The sequence below is a fragment of the Pseudophryne corroboree genome, chromosome 1 (genome assembly GCF_028390025.1).
Source record: "Pseudophryne corroboree isolate aPseCor3 chromosome 1, aPseCor3.hap2, whole genome shotgun sequence".
Lineage (NCBI taxonomy): Eukaryota > Metazoa > Chordata > Amphibia > Anura > Myobatrachidae > Pseudophryne > Pseudophryne corroboree.
Window position 1 is genome coordinate 622187087 of NC_086444.1, and position 18319 is coordinate 622205405.

General features: G+C 45.2%; 1 protein-coding gene across 2 annotated transcripts in view; it reads right to left on the reverse strand.

Annotated features, from left to right (window-relative positions):
- The window catches only part of SHC2 (SHC adaptor protein 2), a 197701-nt gene that overhangs the window by 15780 nt on the left and 163602 nt on the right, over nucleotides 1-18319 (reverse strand). For both annotated transcript variants that reach the window (XM_063914465.1, XM_063914464.1), the window contains exons 11-12: nucleotides 2448-2743; nucleotides 1035-1169 (exon numbers count right to left, since the gene is read on the reverse strand). In XM_063914465.1, the coding sequence (XP_063770535.1) occupies nucleotides 1035-1169; nucleotides 2448-2743 (431 nt within the window). The remainder of the gene's footprint in view (nucleotides 1-1034; nucleotides 1170-2447; nucleotides 2744-18319) is intronic.

The window sequence follows — 18319 nt, forward strand, 5'->3', positions numbered from 1 at the left end:
TCAGTTCCTTTGCTGCATACACCTGAGCCACAGGTGGGGAAGGATATGTTATTGTATCATCATCAGGAGGGCACCCAGGCATTAATTATTCTTTAACATTGAGTGCCGGATGAGTTTACCAGTGTATATATATATATATATATATATATATATATATACATACACATACACACATTCAGGGTTTTGAGTCTACTATTTATAATGGCCCTGTTTCAGTCATTCTGCCAGTATCCTTTCTTTCCTATACACCATAGGTCTCCAAACTCGGTCCTCATTACCCCACACAGTGCATGTTTTGCAGGTAACCCAGCAGGTGCACAGGTGTATTAATTACTCACAGTACACATTGTAAAAGGTCTACAGGTGGAGCTAAGTATTTCACTTGTGATTCTGTGAGGAGACCTGCAAAACATGCACTGTGTGGGGTAATGAGGACCGAGTTTGCAGACCTGTGCTATACACAGAACATTTTCTTGTAGCAGACATCACTTCTCCAATGTATGCTTTTATTCTTAATTTTCTCTCACACTACAATCTGCTATATTTAGTCACTCTACATCTAGACCAGGGTGCCCTGTATATAGTACAGTATATACAGATCCAACGTACTGATTGCCTGATAGTTCAGAATCTCCCCACATTCATTTATTAAAGGGCCATATTCACGACCCGATTTGGGGAGAGATGTGTGCTGAGCGAACTGCTCAGCACACAACTCTCCCCCCGCCCAGCACAGTGCGATGTGTGCTGAGCGTGCAGGGGGGGGGGGATTGGGGGGAGATGGTGGGGCCGCTCATTTCAACCAGCGGGTGAAATGAGCGACCTGCTAGATTGAGCCTGCATGCAGGCCAATCTAGCACCAGTGCTATCGCTGTGTGGAGTACACACGGAGAGATCATGCTTAAAATCTAAGCAATCTGGTCAGATTGCTTAGATTTTAAGCAGCGATCACTCCGTGAGTTCCCCCTTAAGACTTTTGTCTTTACATGTCCATTTCTAGACCACTTTTTCACTCTATTTGTCTCTTATCTTACCTAAGATGGTCCTTTGCGTGCTATCACCTGCCTTAGGTGCAGTTCACTCTCAGCTGCCACAATCGGCTGTTGGTTATGGAGATGATAGGAGATCAGGTGACTGATACTCTCAAACAGTACATCTTTTGTTCTGACCTGAAATAAGACAGAGAGGGTGCACGCTTTGATTTTTGCAGCAAATGTGATTCAATTATTGTTGTCACAGGGCAGTGGGAGGGACATACACCCAGGCTATTCTGTCATTCTGATGTTTGATTGTATTTTTGTCTTCTGTGTGTAACAGCTCCACCTCTTTTCCTGGCCATTTCAAGAATTCAGAGGGAGATGTACTAAGCAGTGATAAAAGTGGAGAAGTGAGCCAGAGGAGAAGTTGCCCATGGCAACCAATCAGCATTGACGTAACATTTATAATTTGCATACTATAAAGGTATACAGAGCAGCTGATTGGTTGCCATGGGTTCCTTCATTTTTTCCCTTCTGTACCACATTAATAAAATGTAATAAATAGCAATGAAAAATCTTAGGAAGGATTAGATGTTGCTGTTATGGGATGTTGTTGGTAACCCGACTTTCATGATACAGGCGGTCAGAACACAGGTGCCAGACTCTCGACTCGGCTGAGAATCCTGACACTGGAATCACAACAGCCAGAATTCTGAATGTAAGTATGCTGGGTAGTGTTAGGGATAGGCTGAGGGAAAGGTGGGGGCGAGGGTGTTAGGGTTAGACTCTAGGGGGAGGGTTGGGGTTAGACTGCAGGGAGGGAGAGTTAGGTTAGGCTGCGGGAAGGGAGGGTTAGGATGAGGGTAAGGGGTAGTGTTAGCTTACCTTCAAATAAGTACCAGGATTCTGACAGTCAGGATACTGCTGTGGTTATTCTGACCATTGGCATCGTAACTGTTGGAATCCCATACCCAACCCACTGTTATAGTTAGATTTTATTATATTACTGTTACAGTTCTTGAATAATTAGGATTAAGATTATTAAAACATGGTTACAATTAGTTTTCCTTTAACTGAGCTCTCGGGCTCTAGGAAGTTAATATACAGTAGACACTCCAGGGAGTTAAGACACTGCTTACATAGAAACATAGAATTTGACAGCAGATAAGAACCACTTGGCCCATCTAGTCTGCCCTTTTAACTGTTCTCTCCTATCCAGGCTCCATTGGTACAAAAGAAAACCAAAAAGTAGAAGGATTCCAGTAACTAGACATAAAAAAAATATGGCCACACATCGCTCTTGAATATCTAAAATAACCCATTTGCTGCTTTAATTAAAACAATCTCTGTATAAGCATAGGGCGGGAGTGACAAATTCCAAATCACAGAGCTACATCCTCATTTCACAAAGAACATGAAGAGTGTTGCATTATGGCTCATTTATGTAGTGTCATCATGACAGTTTCTTACCACTCCTTCTGGGTCCACTAATAGAAGGTGCTTGGGTTGCCCTCTGTGCATGCCTGTTAAGACATATTGGCCTGGGTTGGTGATGCTATCCCTCACCAGGAAGTCACCATCTCTCTGCAGAAGCTTCTCTGCTTCCCTTCTGCTCATCTTTCCCTGATACCATGGCTCTCTTTTGAGTTGCTCTTCCGTTGGGGCGACAGGTGCTCTTCTAGTGGGTGGACTTGGCCACTGATCTTCCAACTTTTGGGCTTCAGAGAGGCCAGACTCGTGAAGTTTTAGAGCATCTTCAAATGGTCCTTGTTAAAAAAAAGAGAAGTAAGAAATGATGATATTGTCTTCCTTTTGACTGTAGAATTGGCTTTGTTTAGTTAATTTGACTTTACTCTTATCTGCAGTAACATAATATATACTTTAATGTATTGTACTAGCTATACTGGCAAATTACATGAAATTAGGTAAATATATAGTAGAAAGATACATATATGTAGTAGGTGATAATGCTGCTTTAAACTGAGTTTCCTCTTTTTTTGAAGCCAATGTCACCTACGAAAATAGCTTTATTGGCATGGAAATGTCTTTGAACTTGTGAACTTTGCTTTGTACAGTACATTAACACAGGCACGACCGTGCAATCGTGCATACAGCAATGTACACTAATGCTTTATTCCCACTGCAAACATGTCCTGCACATTGAAGTCAGTTTGTCTAATATGAAATGTGATGTCATAGATTTTATATAATGTATTTAGTAATGTTTTCTGATGTTATCAATTAAACTTCTGATAATCAGAAAAGTATTGAGTTGCATTAAGAATTGAGCAAATGAAGAATTTAGAAACTAAATGCATGCAAATTGTCTTATTTAATAAGGTAGCACAAGTAGAATGCATGTGCTGTTCCCCATAGCAACCTGTTCTTACTAGCATAACTACATTAGACTGCCTTAAGCTGATATCTTATTGGTTGCTATGGTTAAAGAGCAACTCCTATTATGTTATTAAATAAGCATCAATGTATATAAAAATAACATAACCAGACAATAAATACTCCACTAATGTATCCTGGCAGACTAACCCACCCTGATCACATGATCATACCTGTCTTGTCCCTTATTGCACTGATGCTGTCTGATGTTGCCTGTTATTTATCTGTTATCAATTATTCATATAGTGCCTACATATTTATAATATGTAATCCCTCACATCCCTGCCCCAGTAGCATTTATAATCTATATTTCCTACCACTTGGACATACTCTAGGGTTCATTTTGTCACAAGGCAAATAATATGTTTGAAGGAGTGTAGGAAGAAAACAGATACTACGCAAATATCCGCCATACACGGTAATACCCTTAGCATGACATGTTTTCCTGCACAACTCTATAGCATGCTTGCCTACTCTCTCCTAACGGCCGGGAGGCTCACGAAAATTGGGTGGTCTCCTGCACCCCATCATGCTGCTCGCACCCCCTCCCCCCCAGGCTACCCATTTATAGGTAACAAGTGGCCAGGGTTGTCTTAACAGCAGTGTAGGCCTTGGTCAAAAAGCAAGGCACTGGGGCCCCTACCCACCCATTTTTTGGAATAAAAATGTACATGGTCAGTAAATTAAACCTTTAAGCGGGATGCATGACCCTCCGCATTTTGAATGTCATGCATCCTGCCAGTCATTGTAAGAATAACACTGTTTATTATCCATGTATGCTTGAAGAAAATGACAAAGGTCAGCTCTCCTGGTAAGAGCTGCCCTCTGCAATAGAAGGACTTCTGAGTTTAGGACCCGGGAGACCTTTTGCGCATGCGTCGAGTGGTGCATACTCTATGTGTGATGCTAGGAGGGATCCGATCCCTCTTAGAGGGAAACACAAAAAGAAGCTAATAGGCTTCTATAGGGTAACGCCATCTAAAAATGGAGTTGCTTACTGAGTCAAAACTCCGGAATGTATGCTGTGATAGGGTAGGACTTAATGACACAAAGTGTCCTGCCTCACCCCCTCAGTGACCAGCAGCAATTCCTCTCCGAGCTTCTTCCAGAGAGAAGCTTTAAAATGTCAGCAAGTGTGCACTAGTTTATTTGCTTTCCATGAGGCGAATGGTATCAATCTCTTTCCAAAAAGGAGCCTAACAATTCAGCAACCAGCCAATAAATAATGGAGCTTAAGGGGTGTATTCAATGACTTAAACTTTTTTTAAAGTCGGATTGACATTGGGGGTCATTTTGAGTTGATCGCTAGCTGCATTCGTTCGCTGTGCAGCGATGAGGCAAAAAAGGCACTTCGTACAATTGCAAGGAACGATGTAGTTTCACACAAGGTCTAGCAAAGCTTTTCAGTCACACTGCTGGCCGCAGGGTAATTGACAAGAAGTGGGCGTTTCTGGGTGTAAACTGAGTGTTAGAAAAAACGCAGGCGTGCCAGGAAGAACGCCGGCGTGGCTGGGCGAACGCAGGGCGTGTTCGTGACATCAAAACAGAGAACTGAACAGTCTGAAGTGATCGCAAGCGCTGAGTAGGTATTGAGCTACTCTAAAACTGCACAAAAAAAGTTTGCCGCCGCTCTGCGATCCATTCGTTCGTACTTCTGCTAAGCTAAAATACACTCCCAGTGGGAGGCGGCATAGCGTTTGCACGGCTGCTAAAAACTGCTAGCGAGCGAACAACTCGGAATGACCAACCATTGTCGGAAACGGGGCTAAAACCTGTCGTATTTACCCGCTTTTCCAACATAACATTCCGTATTCCGCTGATCCACGTGTTTTCCGACAAGTCGGAATTCCTGACCTGTCAGAAAAACGGAGGGAGGGTTGAATAGGTCGAAACACCTTTCCGACCTAAAATAGTCGGAAACTGCTGCTGTCTGTCTGCTGGCAGTTTCAGGCTGCAATTGAATACACCCCTAAGACATCATCAGGAACATGAGGTTGACAATACTGGATGAACATGTAGGAGAGTACATCACTGTCACAGTCCCATTTCTGGTGGTCAGTCCTGATTCAGAGGACTGCCCCATTTAGTCAGGACTTTCCCCCTGAACAAGCTGCGGCTTTGTCCCGCTATGCCAGGGAGACCTAAACATTACAGGTTTCACTGTTATAGTATGACCAGCCCAGCCTGTCATAGGAGCTGATTCAGACCTGATCAGGACTGAACTGCGCATGTGCTGACGGCTGTCTCAGCCCTGCGATCACCTCTGCCTGACTGACAGGCAGAGGCAATCGCTGGGCGGCAGGGGGCAGGCTAGCGGTGTTTGGCTGCCGTTTAGGCGGCGCAGTCCAGGCAACACAGGTGTGCCCAGACCATTGGTGGGGGGCGGGTCGCAGCGGCTGCGTGATGTCACGTGCAGCCGCTGTGACCCTCACAGTGATGAGTAGTTCCCTGCCAGCGCACAGGAGCTGTACTGGCAGGGAGCTACTCTTCAAGTACAAAAGCATCGCCGCTGTGAGATGCTTTTGCACTTGTGCGACGGGACAGGACCTGGCATGCGGGGCGGACTAGCCCTGTTCTGGGTGTCCCCCCGCATGTCAGGGAAGCTGATCGTATATGTGCTAAATTTAGCACATCTATGATTAGGTCTGAATCACCCCCATAGGGCGAGATGTACCAACCTGTTGCGGTACATCCCGCCATACATTGCACCAACACTAATCACATATGTACAAACATATGCAATTAGTGTTGCGAAGGACAGCTCCTGCTATCAGACTATGACCTGGGAGTCCATCTGTGCATGCACAGACCAGCGGCGGCCGCGGCTTACATCACATTGCAAAAGAAGCCGCATAGGCTCCAACAGAGTAGTGCCAGCAAAAGCGTTATCCTGCGCTGTGGAGACCCGGCAGACTGGGGTAAGAACGTACGAAAATAATTTTTCACTTTATCTCAGAGGTTCTCAAACGCGGTCCTGATCAGAGTTTGGTTGATCCTGATAACCTTATGATTTGAGGGTGGTTAATTTGGACCATGCACTATGTGGCCACTTACTGTAAGTCTAAACCAACTGTAACTCCCAGTGATGCACTGTCAAGGGCTACCAACAATCAAGTGCCCAACACCGCAAGAGAAGGACACTGCCCTTTAAAAGAGTGAAATACTACTGTTCCCAGAAACCTACAGGGAAAGGATGGAGTTTAATGAGGCAGCCAAAAAGGTGGAGTTTATTGGGCCCATGGAAAAATAGGCGTTGCCAAAAAACTCACAACTGAAACTGCCACCATTGCAGAGACCTGGGAAAGCCAGAGAGAGGGCGGCATCCCACCTAATACCACTTTCATACCAAAAAATGCGGGACTTACCCGGGAATACGGTCCCGGGATCATGCAGGGACATTCCCGGTTTAGGCGCCTTTCATACCGCAGTCAGCAGCCCGGCATATTGCCGGGTTGCTGACGTCAGCGGTGACGCGGCGGGGCGGCGGAAGAGTTCACATGATCTCCAAGTGCTGCCCGCATCGACCCGGCTCCCGTTCACACCGCACAGTGAGCCGGGTTGAACACTGGTTCAACACTGCTCAAGAACAGGGTTGAAATACCGGGTCACTGGACCCAGCATTTCAACCCCAGCACCCTTTCAGACTGCACATGAACACGGGTTATGCGCATTCATGTGCCAAAAACCCGTGTTCAGAGGTGCTGGCGTGAAAGGGTATTAGGGGGACATTTACTAAGCAGTGATAAGAGCAGAGAAGTGAGCCAGTGGAGAAGTTGCCCATAGCAACCAATCAGCACTGAAGTAACATCTATAATTTGCATACTATAAAATTATACAGAGCTGCTGATTGGCTGATGGGGCAACTTCTCCACTGGCTCACTTCTCCGCTCTTATCACTGCTTAGTAAATGTCCCCCTTAGAGAGGTAGCGTGGAGAGAGGCAACAGGTCTGAGGGAGCATGAGGAAGTGAGAGATTGCAGAAAGGAGAGTTTTAACCACTGAGGGCAGGATGTACTAAAGTGACAATGCGGTAAAGCCCCCATTTTCGTGACGGTTTTACAACATTTTCAGATGTACTACTGCCTGGCCGCCAGGTTTTCGTTGCGGAGGGTAACGTCAGCTTTTGGGCCTATGGGCTTCCTTCCGCAACAATCCTGTGGAATCCAATCGGATTCCCCCCTCGACCCCCTGTGTACCTCTGGGCGCCAGACGGAGGAGGCCTCCGTCTGTAGCTCTGGCCAGCGCCCAGCTCTGGGCACTGCTGGCAGGATGTCCTGTCCCAGCCGCCCTCCTCCGGCACCCCGCTGGGCAGGCAATCAGCCAGTTTTCATGCTGCAGCAGCGCAGTACAGGGAGCTCCTCTCCCGGCCCCAGGCTGCGCTGATAGGTGCAGCCTGTGTTGACAGCAGTAGGGGAGGGACCAGCGTCTCTGTCCCTCCTTCCTACGGAGTCACACCCGCCTCCTTTTCTCCAGCAGCAGCAGCCGGCATCGTAAAGGACAGGTCTTATCGGTGAGAGCTGTCCTTTGCTATACTAATCACATATGTTAGTACATATGTGATTAGTATGTAGGCGAAGTACATCCCGCCCTCAGAGAGACAGAATGCTGATCCGAGCATCGGACAGAATTCATCAGGGAGGTATTGGTAGTGACAGTGGAAGAAGGCTGCTAAATGAGAAAATACATCAGCAAAGCAGGATTAGAGGGAAGAAACTGGTACTGTCTGCCTTAGGACTGAGGAACTTACAGATATGTAAACATGGTTGATCTTACCATTTCCACACAAGGGTTTGGACTGTGTCAGTACAGCCATTATGGCAAACAGGAAGGTCAGGCTTGGAAACACTGTATTACCTACACAAAACCATGTGAAGTCATTTTAAGTCTGAGGACAAGATGTTCTATGGTGTGGTGGAGTATTCCGCCACACTTTGCCTACATACTAATCGCATATGTATTAGCATATGCGATTGGTATAGCAAAGGACAGCTCTCACCGATAAGAGCTGTCTTTTGCGATGCCGACTGCTGCTGCTGGAGAAAAGGAGGTGGGTGTGACTCCAGGGGCAGGAGGGACAGAGATGCCGACTCCTCCCCCGCTGCTGTCATCACAGGCTGCACCAATCAGCGCAGCCTGGGGTCGGGAGAGGAGGTCCCTGTACGGCGCTGCTGCAGTATGAAAACTGGCTGGCTGCCTGCCCGGTGGGGCCGGTGGAGGAGGGCAACTGGGACAGGACATCCCGCTGGCGGTGCCCGGAGCAGGGCGCTGGACGGAGCTACGGATGGAGGCCTCCACCACCTGGCGCCCAGAGGTACACAGGGGGGCAAGGGGGGGATCTGGTTGGATCCCTCAGAATTGTTACGGAAGGAAGCCCATAGGCTTCTATAGGGTAACGCCAGCAAAAGCTGGCGTTACCCTGTATAACCAAAACCAGGCGCCAGGCAGTAGTACATCTGAAAATGTGGTAAAACCCCTAAAAACGGGTGTTTTACCGCATTTTCACTTTAGTACATCCTGCCCTGAGGAACTTCAGAGAGTTGTGGAACTGCTAATACTGCAATACAATGAACGGCGGCTAAATTTATTCATAGCCTTTATTTTCAGGTCATTCATATTTGCATAGGTATCACAGCAGTTATAGCAGAGGTTCCCAACCATGGTCCTCAAGGCACATTAACATTCCAGATTTTAAGGATTGGATTACTTGGGCATAGGTGGCTTAATTAGTACCTCATTATTTTGATTTATCCATCTGTACTCAAGCATGGATGTCACTAAAACCTGCACTGTTGGTGTGCCTTGGGGGCTGAGGTTGGGAAATACTGAGCTATATTGCTCATCTTTATGTAATTGCTTAAAAGCTTGGATTTAGTATATTCAGCTCAGCAAGAGTCAGAGATCTATATGAGCTCCAAGAGCACTGGGACTGTTAATGTCCATTTTCTAGTATATGAGTGTTTAGCTGCATGATGTATTAATACTGTGAGTGTCCTTGTAATTAAAGGCGGTATAGCGTACTTCTGCGCCCAAGGTATCTCAGATTATAGGAGTCCAGTGGATAACTCTGCTTTAATATACTGTATAATGCCAAGTTTTATGTTTGATGTATTGTTACTAGCTTGTACACAGTATATTTGAATAGCTGGTTTACCCATTGTTCCTTATCAGTGTTGTTTTACTGTCATATTATATTTTATTTATAAAACCTAAAATCCTTCAGTCTACTCTTTACTTTAATAAATGCACCAGGGTGGCTTCTGCCACAAACCTGTCCTAATTTTACTTCAGTTTGTGCTCACTAAGTAGTGGACAGGAGATTCCCTGAATCTCCCCATCTGCTGGTGGTTCCGGACACTCCCCAGAAGAGATGTGTCAAGATTTGGGTGGTGGCATTGTCTGAAGATCATAGAGGTTAGAGGTTGCCTGCATAGATCACATAGCAGCAGGTCATAGTGAAAGGGTGTCACACAGTCTAAGTGGCCAGCAGAATTTCTGTGAATATGGGCACCCTTACATTATGCAGAATATGAGATGTATGAGCTCATATTCATCAGCTCAAGCTAAGGCCCAATAACTTTTATGAACTAGATCTTGACAAGTAAAAAAGCAGAACATCCACCCTACATCCCCACAGGAGACAATGAATTGTAATCCTTCCTCTAGAATTTTTAGTTAAAGAAACTGTACCTTGTGACAGGAAAATGCCTAGTCTTGCGCTATGGAAATAACTCAGCCGCACTTATGAAAGAACCCCCTGTTACCATGGGTTCCAAAAAAAAAGAATGAAAGAACAAGATCTGTGGGCGCTATCCAGAATAAAGCTTACGTTTTACCACCTAAACCATATGAATTCATGTGTTTTAGGTGGTAAAACTTAAGCTCTATTCTGGATAGCGCCAGCGGTGCAAGTGGGCGGGTACGGGTGGGTACGGCGTACCCTTAAGAATTTAGCCGTGTGTACGCCGTACCCACCGCCGACGGGCCGCCGCTCCCTCCCTCCCTCCACTGCTCACCACCGCTGCTGCGAGGGGAGGAGAGTGCAGCGTTAGCCTCTCCTGTCCCTCAGTGTCTTCCTTCAATTCAGCGTCGATCCGTGAGCCAATCAGAGCTTGCGGACCAGCAGCTAAGGCTGCTGGACCGTGAGCTTTGATTGGCTCACGGATCGGCGCTGAATTGAAAGAAGACACCCGCACCGCCGCTGAAGACTGAGGGGCAGGAGAGGCGCAGGCTGCGCTCTCCCCCCCCCCCTTACGCACACACAGGACAGCAGCAGCAGCGGTGAGTGGAAGGGGGGGGGAATGTTTACCTGGCACTGAGGGCATATCTGGCACTGGGGCATAGTTGGAACTGGGGGGACATGTGTATCTGGCACTGGGGGCATATCTGGCACTGGGGGACATGTGTATCTGGCACTGTGGGCATATCTGGCACTGGGGGAACATGTGTATCTGGCACTGTGGGCATATCTGGCACTGGGGGGACATGTGTATCTGGCACTGGAGGCATATCTGGCACTGCGGGGACATGTGTATCTAGCACTGGGGGCATATCTGGCACTGGGGGGACACGTGTATCTGGCACTGGGGGCATATCTGGCACTGGGGGCATATCTGACACTGAGGGCATATCTGGCACTGTGGGGGCATTTCTGTATCTGGCACTGTGGGGCTATGTATATCTGACACAGTGGGGGCATTTGTGTATCTGGCACTGTGAGGCAATGTATATCTGGCACTCTGGGGGCATTTGTGTAGCTGGCACTGTGGGGCAATGTGTATCTGGCACTATTGGGGTCATATGTGTATCTGCCCCTCCCCCATATGTGTATCACGCCCCCATTTTCATTGGCCATGCCCCATGTGGCATTTGGCCACACCCATTTTTTGGCGCGCGGGCGCACACAGTACCTATAAGACATATTTTCTACTTTTACCACTGGATAGCAGTTTGCTGTGACTATACTGTATGTTTTTCATCTGCTCTAGTGCCATTATATTATTACTAGTAAAGGGACACTTCATCTGCTGGGTCACCTCAGTTCTCTTCCCCACTACTTCAGTGGGAGCCATTGGCCCCTGAGGCACACTCCTGGCCCCCACTGAACATGTAGGAGATGAGACAGACCTTAGCAGATTATTAAATAGATGAATTTGACTGATTTTATTTTTTTCTGATTAGTATATGACTTTTCTAGCCAGTCTAGTCACCATTGGGTGTGGTATAATAGATCTACAGTGTCTAGGTAAACAGTCAACAGGTCGACAGGTACAAAAGGTTGACACAGTGAAAGTGTTGACATGACAATGTATAGATAATTACTGCGCTTGTGGTTACTTGTTACTTATATCACATCAAATATATATATATATATATATATATATATCCATTGTAGAAGAGCCGCACTCACATGTCGTTTATAATCACAGTTGCTGGGGTGCAAAATCCAGGAACAGGTCCTATCAGAACAAAGTTCCATGATACATGTGCACAAATAAGGATGCACTCACCAGACTTCTCCAGGGTGAAATTGATAGATTTTAATCCAGACAGCACATACTCACAAACAGAAGGTCAACGTTTCGGCTCACAGCAGAGCCTTTGTCAAGACCAGATTACCAGGTTGCCATCCCCTGGGCGTGGCTTGAGGAGCAAGAGACATACTGTTTGAACTTTGCCTGGGTCCCGGTGAAAGAACGAGCGGCACCGGCGGTTCCTGAAATCAAACGTACGAGCGGGTACGGGAGGGAGCGGTTCCGAGGCTTGGCCGTTGTATGGAGGATCGAGTTCACCATTTTAAGATGAGATGTATGTGAGCATTGTTTCTTAATAAATGGAATTGTAAACCTTTTTATTTATACCTGCGCCCTCCATCTTTCTTTCGAGATAGATATATATATATATATATATATATATATATTATTATATATAACATACAGTATCTCCACTATATAAATTCCAAAGGTTGGCACTCACTTCTGTCCCACATGTGTAGCTTGCCAAGGTGCTGCGTCGACAGAAAGCATGTAGATACACCCAAAGACGGCACTCACTGGTCTCACAAAAAAATGCTGGACAACGTCCTCTTATCAACGTTTCGGGTTTATTTCAACCCGTCATCAGGATACACATAACAATTAACAAGTGACATGGACATACCTTAAATACCCCTCCATGTTGCCAAACGAGCGCGCCAATCTCAAATCCCAGCCGTCTAATCAGTGTAACACACCCCTTTCCGGAAGTCCTATTACATGAACGAAGCGCGCCCGGTTGCCCTAGCAACCCGTCAACAATACCCGGGCCATCAGCTATGACACGCACCAATAACGGTGTATGCCAGCCATCGCTTCACTAAAAGACCAATCAAAAGCTGTGCCGCATCCCTCTCACGGAGCTCACCAGCCGCCGTAGTTGTTGCCTTAGCAACCTAACATAGCTGACCACAGAGGCCAAGCAAAGCGTCTGGTATCCTATCCATGGCAACCCGTTTTGGCAACACAGATTTACAATACCACCACATACCTACAAAAAACACAATATTACCCAAACTCATAAGTAATACAAACACAATACAAAGTGCTAGTGCATAGAAAATAATAATGAATAAGCTGCAAGTAAGATTCTAGAAAAAATCAATGAAGCCACTAGACCTATTTATATATATGATTATACAAATTACTGTACCAAATATACCATATATCAAAACTTCATATATAGGTCAGATCATAAAACCCACAGGATTACCAATACATATTGTAAGTGAGGTGATCATTGAGGCCCCTAGGTTTAACAGTATCTAATACCTGTATCCATTTCGTCTCAATCTGTAACAACCTCTTGTGCCGATCTCCACCTCTCGGACTCTCCGGCACATGGTCAATAATGAGGTACCTGAGGCTAGATAGAGAATGATTGTTCTCAACAAAATGTCTTGCCACAGGTTGTTCAGATGGCTTACTCATCAGCGCTGCCCTGATCGACGACCTATGTAAGGTCATCCGCTCCCTAAAAGTACGTATAGTCTTGCCTATATAGCAAGAACCACAGGGACACTTAATCATGTAGACCACAAAACTCGTTGTACATGTAACCGCTGATCTTATCATGTACCTCTTACCGCTATGTGGGTGGTAAAAACATTTACTAGCGATCATAAAGCGGCATGTAGTACACCCAGAACACTTATAACAACCCCCACTTTTAATCTACAATAATACAATAATGAATTTTGTCCCCGTTGGCAGTTTTAAACAAATGTGCCTTTGATTTGATGACTTTGGTAATTGAGGAGTCGGCACGGGAGTTGTCGGAAATTAGACGTAAGATTCATGATTATGAGTCGCTGCACTCACATTTGTTGTTGGATGATACTAAGAATGTACCTATGGAAAAGCTTGCGCAGGAATTGGCGACATATAAGCGGGAGTTAATTGCCTTTAAGAAACAGAAAATAGAGAAGGTGAATAAAGATTACTCCGATCAGCGAGTCTATGGTTGGTTAACTGGTGTCCCTGGTAATAACTCGAGAACACGTCCGCAGAGGCGTTGGAGAGGTAGAGGCCAGAAAACCAACATATCATCTAGTGAAGCATATTCCTCATCAGGTGAGGATACGACCTCAGTACGAGGGGTAGTTGCCAATAAACCCCCTTTAGTGACACGTTCCCGCGTGGGACGCGGGCGAGGAAAAGATCCACAAGGAGGGGCGGGCAATGCCGTCGGAACATCCAAAAGGGGTCGGAGCAAGAAATGAATTTGGTATTTAACCTGTCTTCTAGGACTCTGACTGATATTGAAATCAGAGTATTGAATAAAGGTTTGGGGTTTGTACCTACAGTCCCATTTAATGATTTACATTGGAAAATTGATCAGTCGTATCTACATCGTCAGCTTAAGTTGAAAGAGTTCTTTGGTGACATAAATGAAAACAAGGGTGATGCTCAGACAGTGAAGAGTTTTAAGAGAAAGTCGACGTTTGATCCAGCTTCAAGGAATACGTCCATTATGGCTTTTATGAGGGCATTGGACTGTCAAGTTGTTGAACAGTCCAGAAAACAGGCACTGCGTAGGTCCAATTTATCACCCTCTGAATATAAGGCATTAAAAAACTTGGGAAGCTATAAGGATGTGGTTTTCCGGGCCGCAGATAAAGGCGGAGGCATAGTGGTACAAAATGTAACCGACTACTGCAATGAAATTGAGAGGCAGTTGTCGGATACGAGTACTCACCGGAAATTAACTCATGATCCTACCAATGAGTATAAACTGGCACTAGATACTTTATTAGATGAGGCTGTGAAGAAAGCGGTTATTGATGAAGATGCTTCTCTTTTTTTGAAAGTAGACTGTCCTAGGGTACCACTGTTGTACAGTCTACCCAAAATTCATAAGAATTTGGAAAAGCCACCTGGCCGTCCCATAATTTCGGCAAGGGAGTCAGTGTGTAGTAAGATTTCTGAATATTTGGATTATTACATCCAGCCAAGCGTACAATCACAACGTACTTACCTTAAGGACACTACAGCTTTATTGATTAAACTTAAGGAACTTGGAAATATACCTGATAATACATGGATGTGCACGTTGGATATTACCAGCTTGTACACGAATATTCCTCATGGTGATGGCATCCGAGCGGTCAAGGAGTTGCTAAATGATGATGTGGATTACAGTGGTCCTAATTTGGATTTTTTGATCTCTCTTCTTGATTTTGTATTGCACAAGAACTACTTCTATCATAATGGTGGATATTATTTACAACTTATAGGCTGTGCGATGGGTTCTCATGTCGCACCAGCCTATGCGAATGCATACATGTTTAGAATTGAGAAGGAAAGTTTTTTCAATAGAGATGTTAGAGATAAAATTTTGTTTTACTACAGGTACATCGACGATATTATACTGTTTTGGAGAGGTGATCATGCTAGCTTTGTAGAACTGGTAGACTCGATTAATGAGCGTGATTGTCCTATTAAGTATACGTATACCTGTAGTTTGGATAGCATTTCTTATTTGGATGTGAATATTACACTTCAGGATGGTATACTTACCACTTCAATTTTTTATAAACCCACAGACAGGAATACGTTGCTATCTTTTAATAGCCATCACCCAGTAGCAATGAAAAAGAGTTTGCCTTTCTCACAGCTGTTGCGAGTTAAAAGGGTTACAAGTGATGAGCAGATGGTAGCACGAGATCTTGAGAGGATGTCAGATAAATTCAGTGACCGAGGTTACCCTAGGAATGTACTCTCTGAGGCTAGGAGAAAGGTTGATTTGATGACTAGAGAGTCCTTATTGAATCAAACAAATAGAAAACAGATTCCTGATAAATTGCATTGGGTGAGGAGATTCAATACCTCACATGATATTGTGGAGAGAGCAGTCAGGACCCTGTGGCCTATAGTGCAGGGTGATAAGGATTCTAAGGTGTTTAGACCTTTGCAAGTGATGTCATGTCCCAAGAGAGGTAAGAACATTCGGGACTGGGTAGTGCACCCAGATATCACTGAACAGATGCAGTATGATCCTCGAGTACAGATTAAAATTGGGGGTTGTTATAAGTGTTCTGGGTGTACTACATGCCGCTTTATGATCGCTAGTAAATGTTTTTACCACCCACATAGCGGTAAGAGGTACATGATAAGATCAGCGGTTACATGTACAACGAGTTTTGTGGTCTACATGATTAAGTGTCCCTGTGGTTCTTGCTATATAGGCAAGACTATACGTACTTTTAGGGAGCGGATGACCTTACATAGGTCGTCGATCAGGGCAGCGCTGATGGGTAAGCCATCTGAACAACCTGTGGCAAGACATTTTGTTGAGAACAATCATTCTCTATCTAGCCTCAGGTACCTCATTATTGACCATGTGCCGGAGAGTCCGAGAGGTGGAGATCGGCACAAGAGGTTGTTACAGATTGAGACGAAATGGATACAGGTATTAGATACTGTTAAACCTAGGGGCCTCAATGATCACCTCACTTACAATATGTATTGGTAATCCTGTGGGTTTTATGATCTGACCTATATATGAAGTTTTGATATATAGTATATTTGGTACAGTAATTTGTATAATCATATATATAAATAGGTCTAGTGGCTTCATTGATTTTTTCTAGAATCGTACTTGCAGCTTATTCATTATTATTTTTTATGCACTAGCACTTTGTATTGTGTTTGTATTACTTATGAGTTTGGGTAATATTGTGTTTTATGTAGGTATGTGGTGGTATTGTAAATCTGTGTTGCCAAAACGGGTTGCCATGGATACCAGACGCTTTGCTTGGCCTCTGTAGTCAGCTATGTTAGGTTGCTAAGGCAACAACTACGGCGGCCGGTGAGCTCCGTGAGAGGGATGCGGCACAGCTTTTGATTGGTCTTTTAGTGAAGCAATGGCTGGCATACACCGTTATTGGTGCGTGTCATAGCTGATGGCCCGGGTATTGTTGACGAGTTGCTAGGGCAACCGGGCGCGCTTCGTTCATGTAATAGGACTTCCGGAAAGGGGTGTGTTACACTGATTAGACGGCTGGGATTTGAGATTGGCGCGCTCGTTTGGCAGCATGGAGGGGTATTTAAGGTATGTCCATGTCACTAGTTAATTGTTATGTGTATCCTGATGACGGGTTGAAATAAACCCGAAACGTTGATAAGAGGACGTTGTCCAGCATTTTTTTGTGAGACCAGTGAGTGCCGTCTTTGGGTGTATCTATATATATATATATATATATATATATATATATCCACACAATAGGCACGGCACTCCAGGGACTCGTTCCAATGAAGCTTTTATTTAGGTGCTGTTATCAACATGTTTCGGGGCATTCACCCCTTCGTCAGGACACACCAAAACTAACAAGACATACATACAAATGACATTTATATACCTGATACCGAACCTCACCTGCTGCCGGCGTCCGCATCCACAGCCGCTCCTGCTGATTCACTCCCGGTGTCTCACTTCCGGGTTACGCAAGACGTGGTTGCCAAGCAACCACAAGCTTGCGCTCCTGTCCTGTAAGCCCGGCTTCCGTGTCATCCAGCAGTTCAGCATATGGGCAGACCTGGCAGAATAAACAAAGTGTGTTTAAAAACAGTGTTAAAAACGTTTGCTTGACAGCGTATAAGACTGGATTATCTAAACATTAACATACTCTATTACTTCTCCTACAGCAATCAGTTAACCATATTAACCATTCACCCATTAGCTCTCTAAGTCATATATGGATGCATCTGATTCTGTCTTTTAGTACTAAAGCTGTATGCATAACTTAACCTCAAGTGACACATCATCTCAGGCTATTCCAGTTAATTTTGTCATTTAACCCGTCCGGTGTCATAGTGCCCAACCGGACAATCCATCTGGATTCTAATACACACAGGGCTTTAATGCGATCACCCCCCCGGGGAGACTCCGCCACATGATCAATTAAAAAATGCTTCAGGTCAGAAAGGGAGTGACCCATCTTCCTAAAATGACGGGCCACAGGCTGGTCCAGGGCTTTGCCTTCGGTTGATAAGTGGATGGCAGACCTATGCAGAGCCATACGCTCCCGAAATTTGCGAGAGGTCTGACCCACATAATATAATCCACAAGGACATGTGATCACGTACACGTATGCGGTAAAATTCACTATTCAGTGTAGTGAGGTTCAAGCACATTTTCTAGATGTACAGGTAAATGTTACTGAAGGTAGGATAGCGACAGAGGTGTTTCATAAAGATGTGGACAGAAACACCTTTCTGCTCGCTTCAAGCCACCACCCACCCTCACTGAAGCGGGGGTTGCCCCGCTCTCAAATGATGAGGGTGGCTAGAATCTCTAGTGATCCATCTAAAGCTGCGGCCTCCATTGATAATCTAATAGCCAAATTTACAGCACGGGGGTATGATCCCAAAATGCTTCAGGATAATAAACACCAAGTGTTAAATATTCCAAGAACA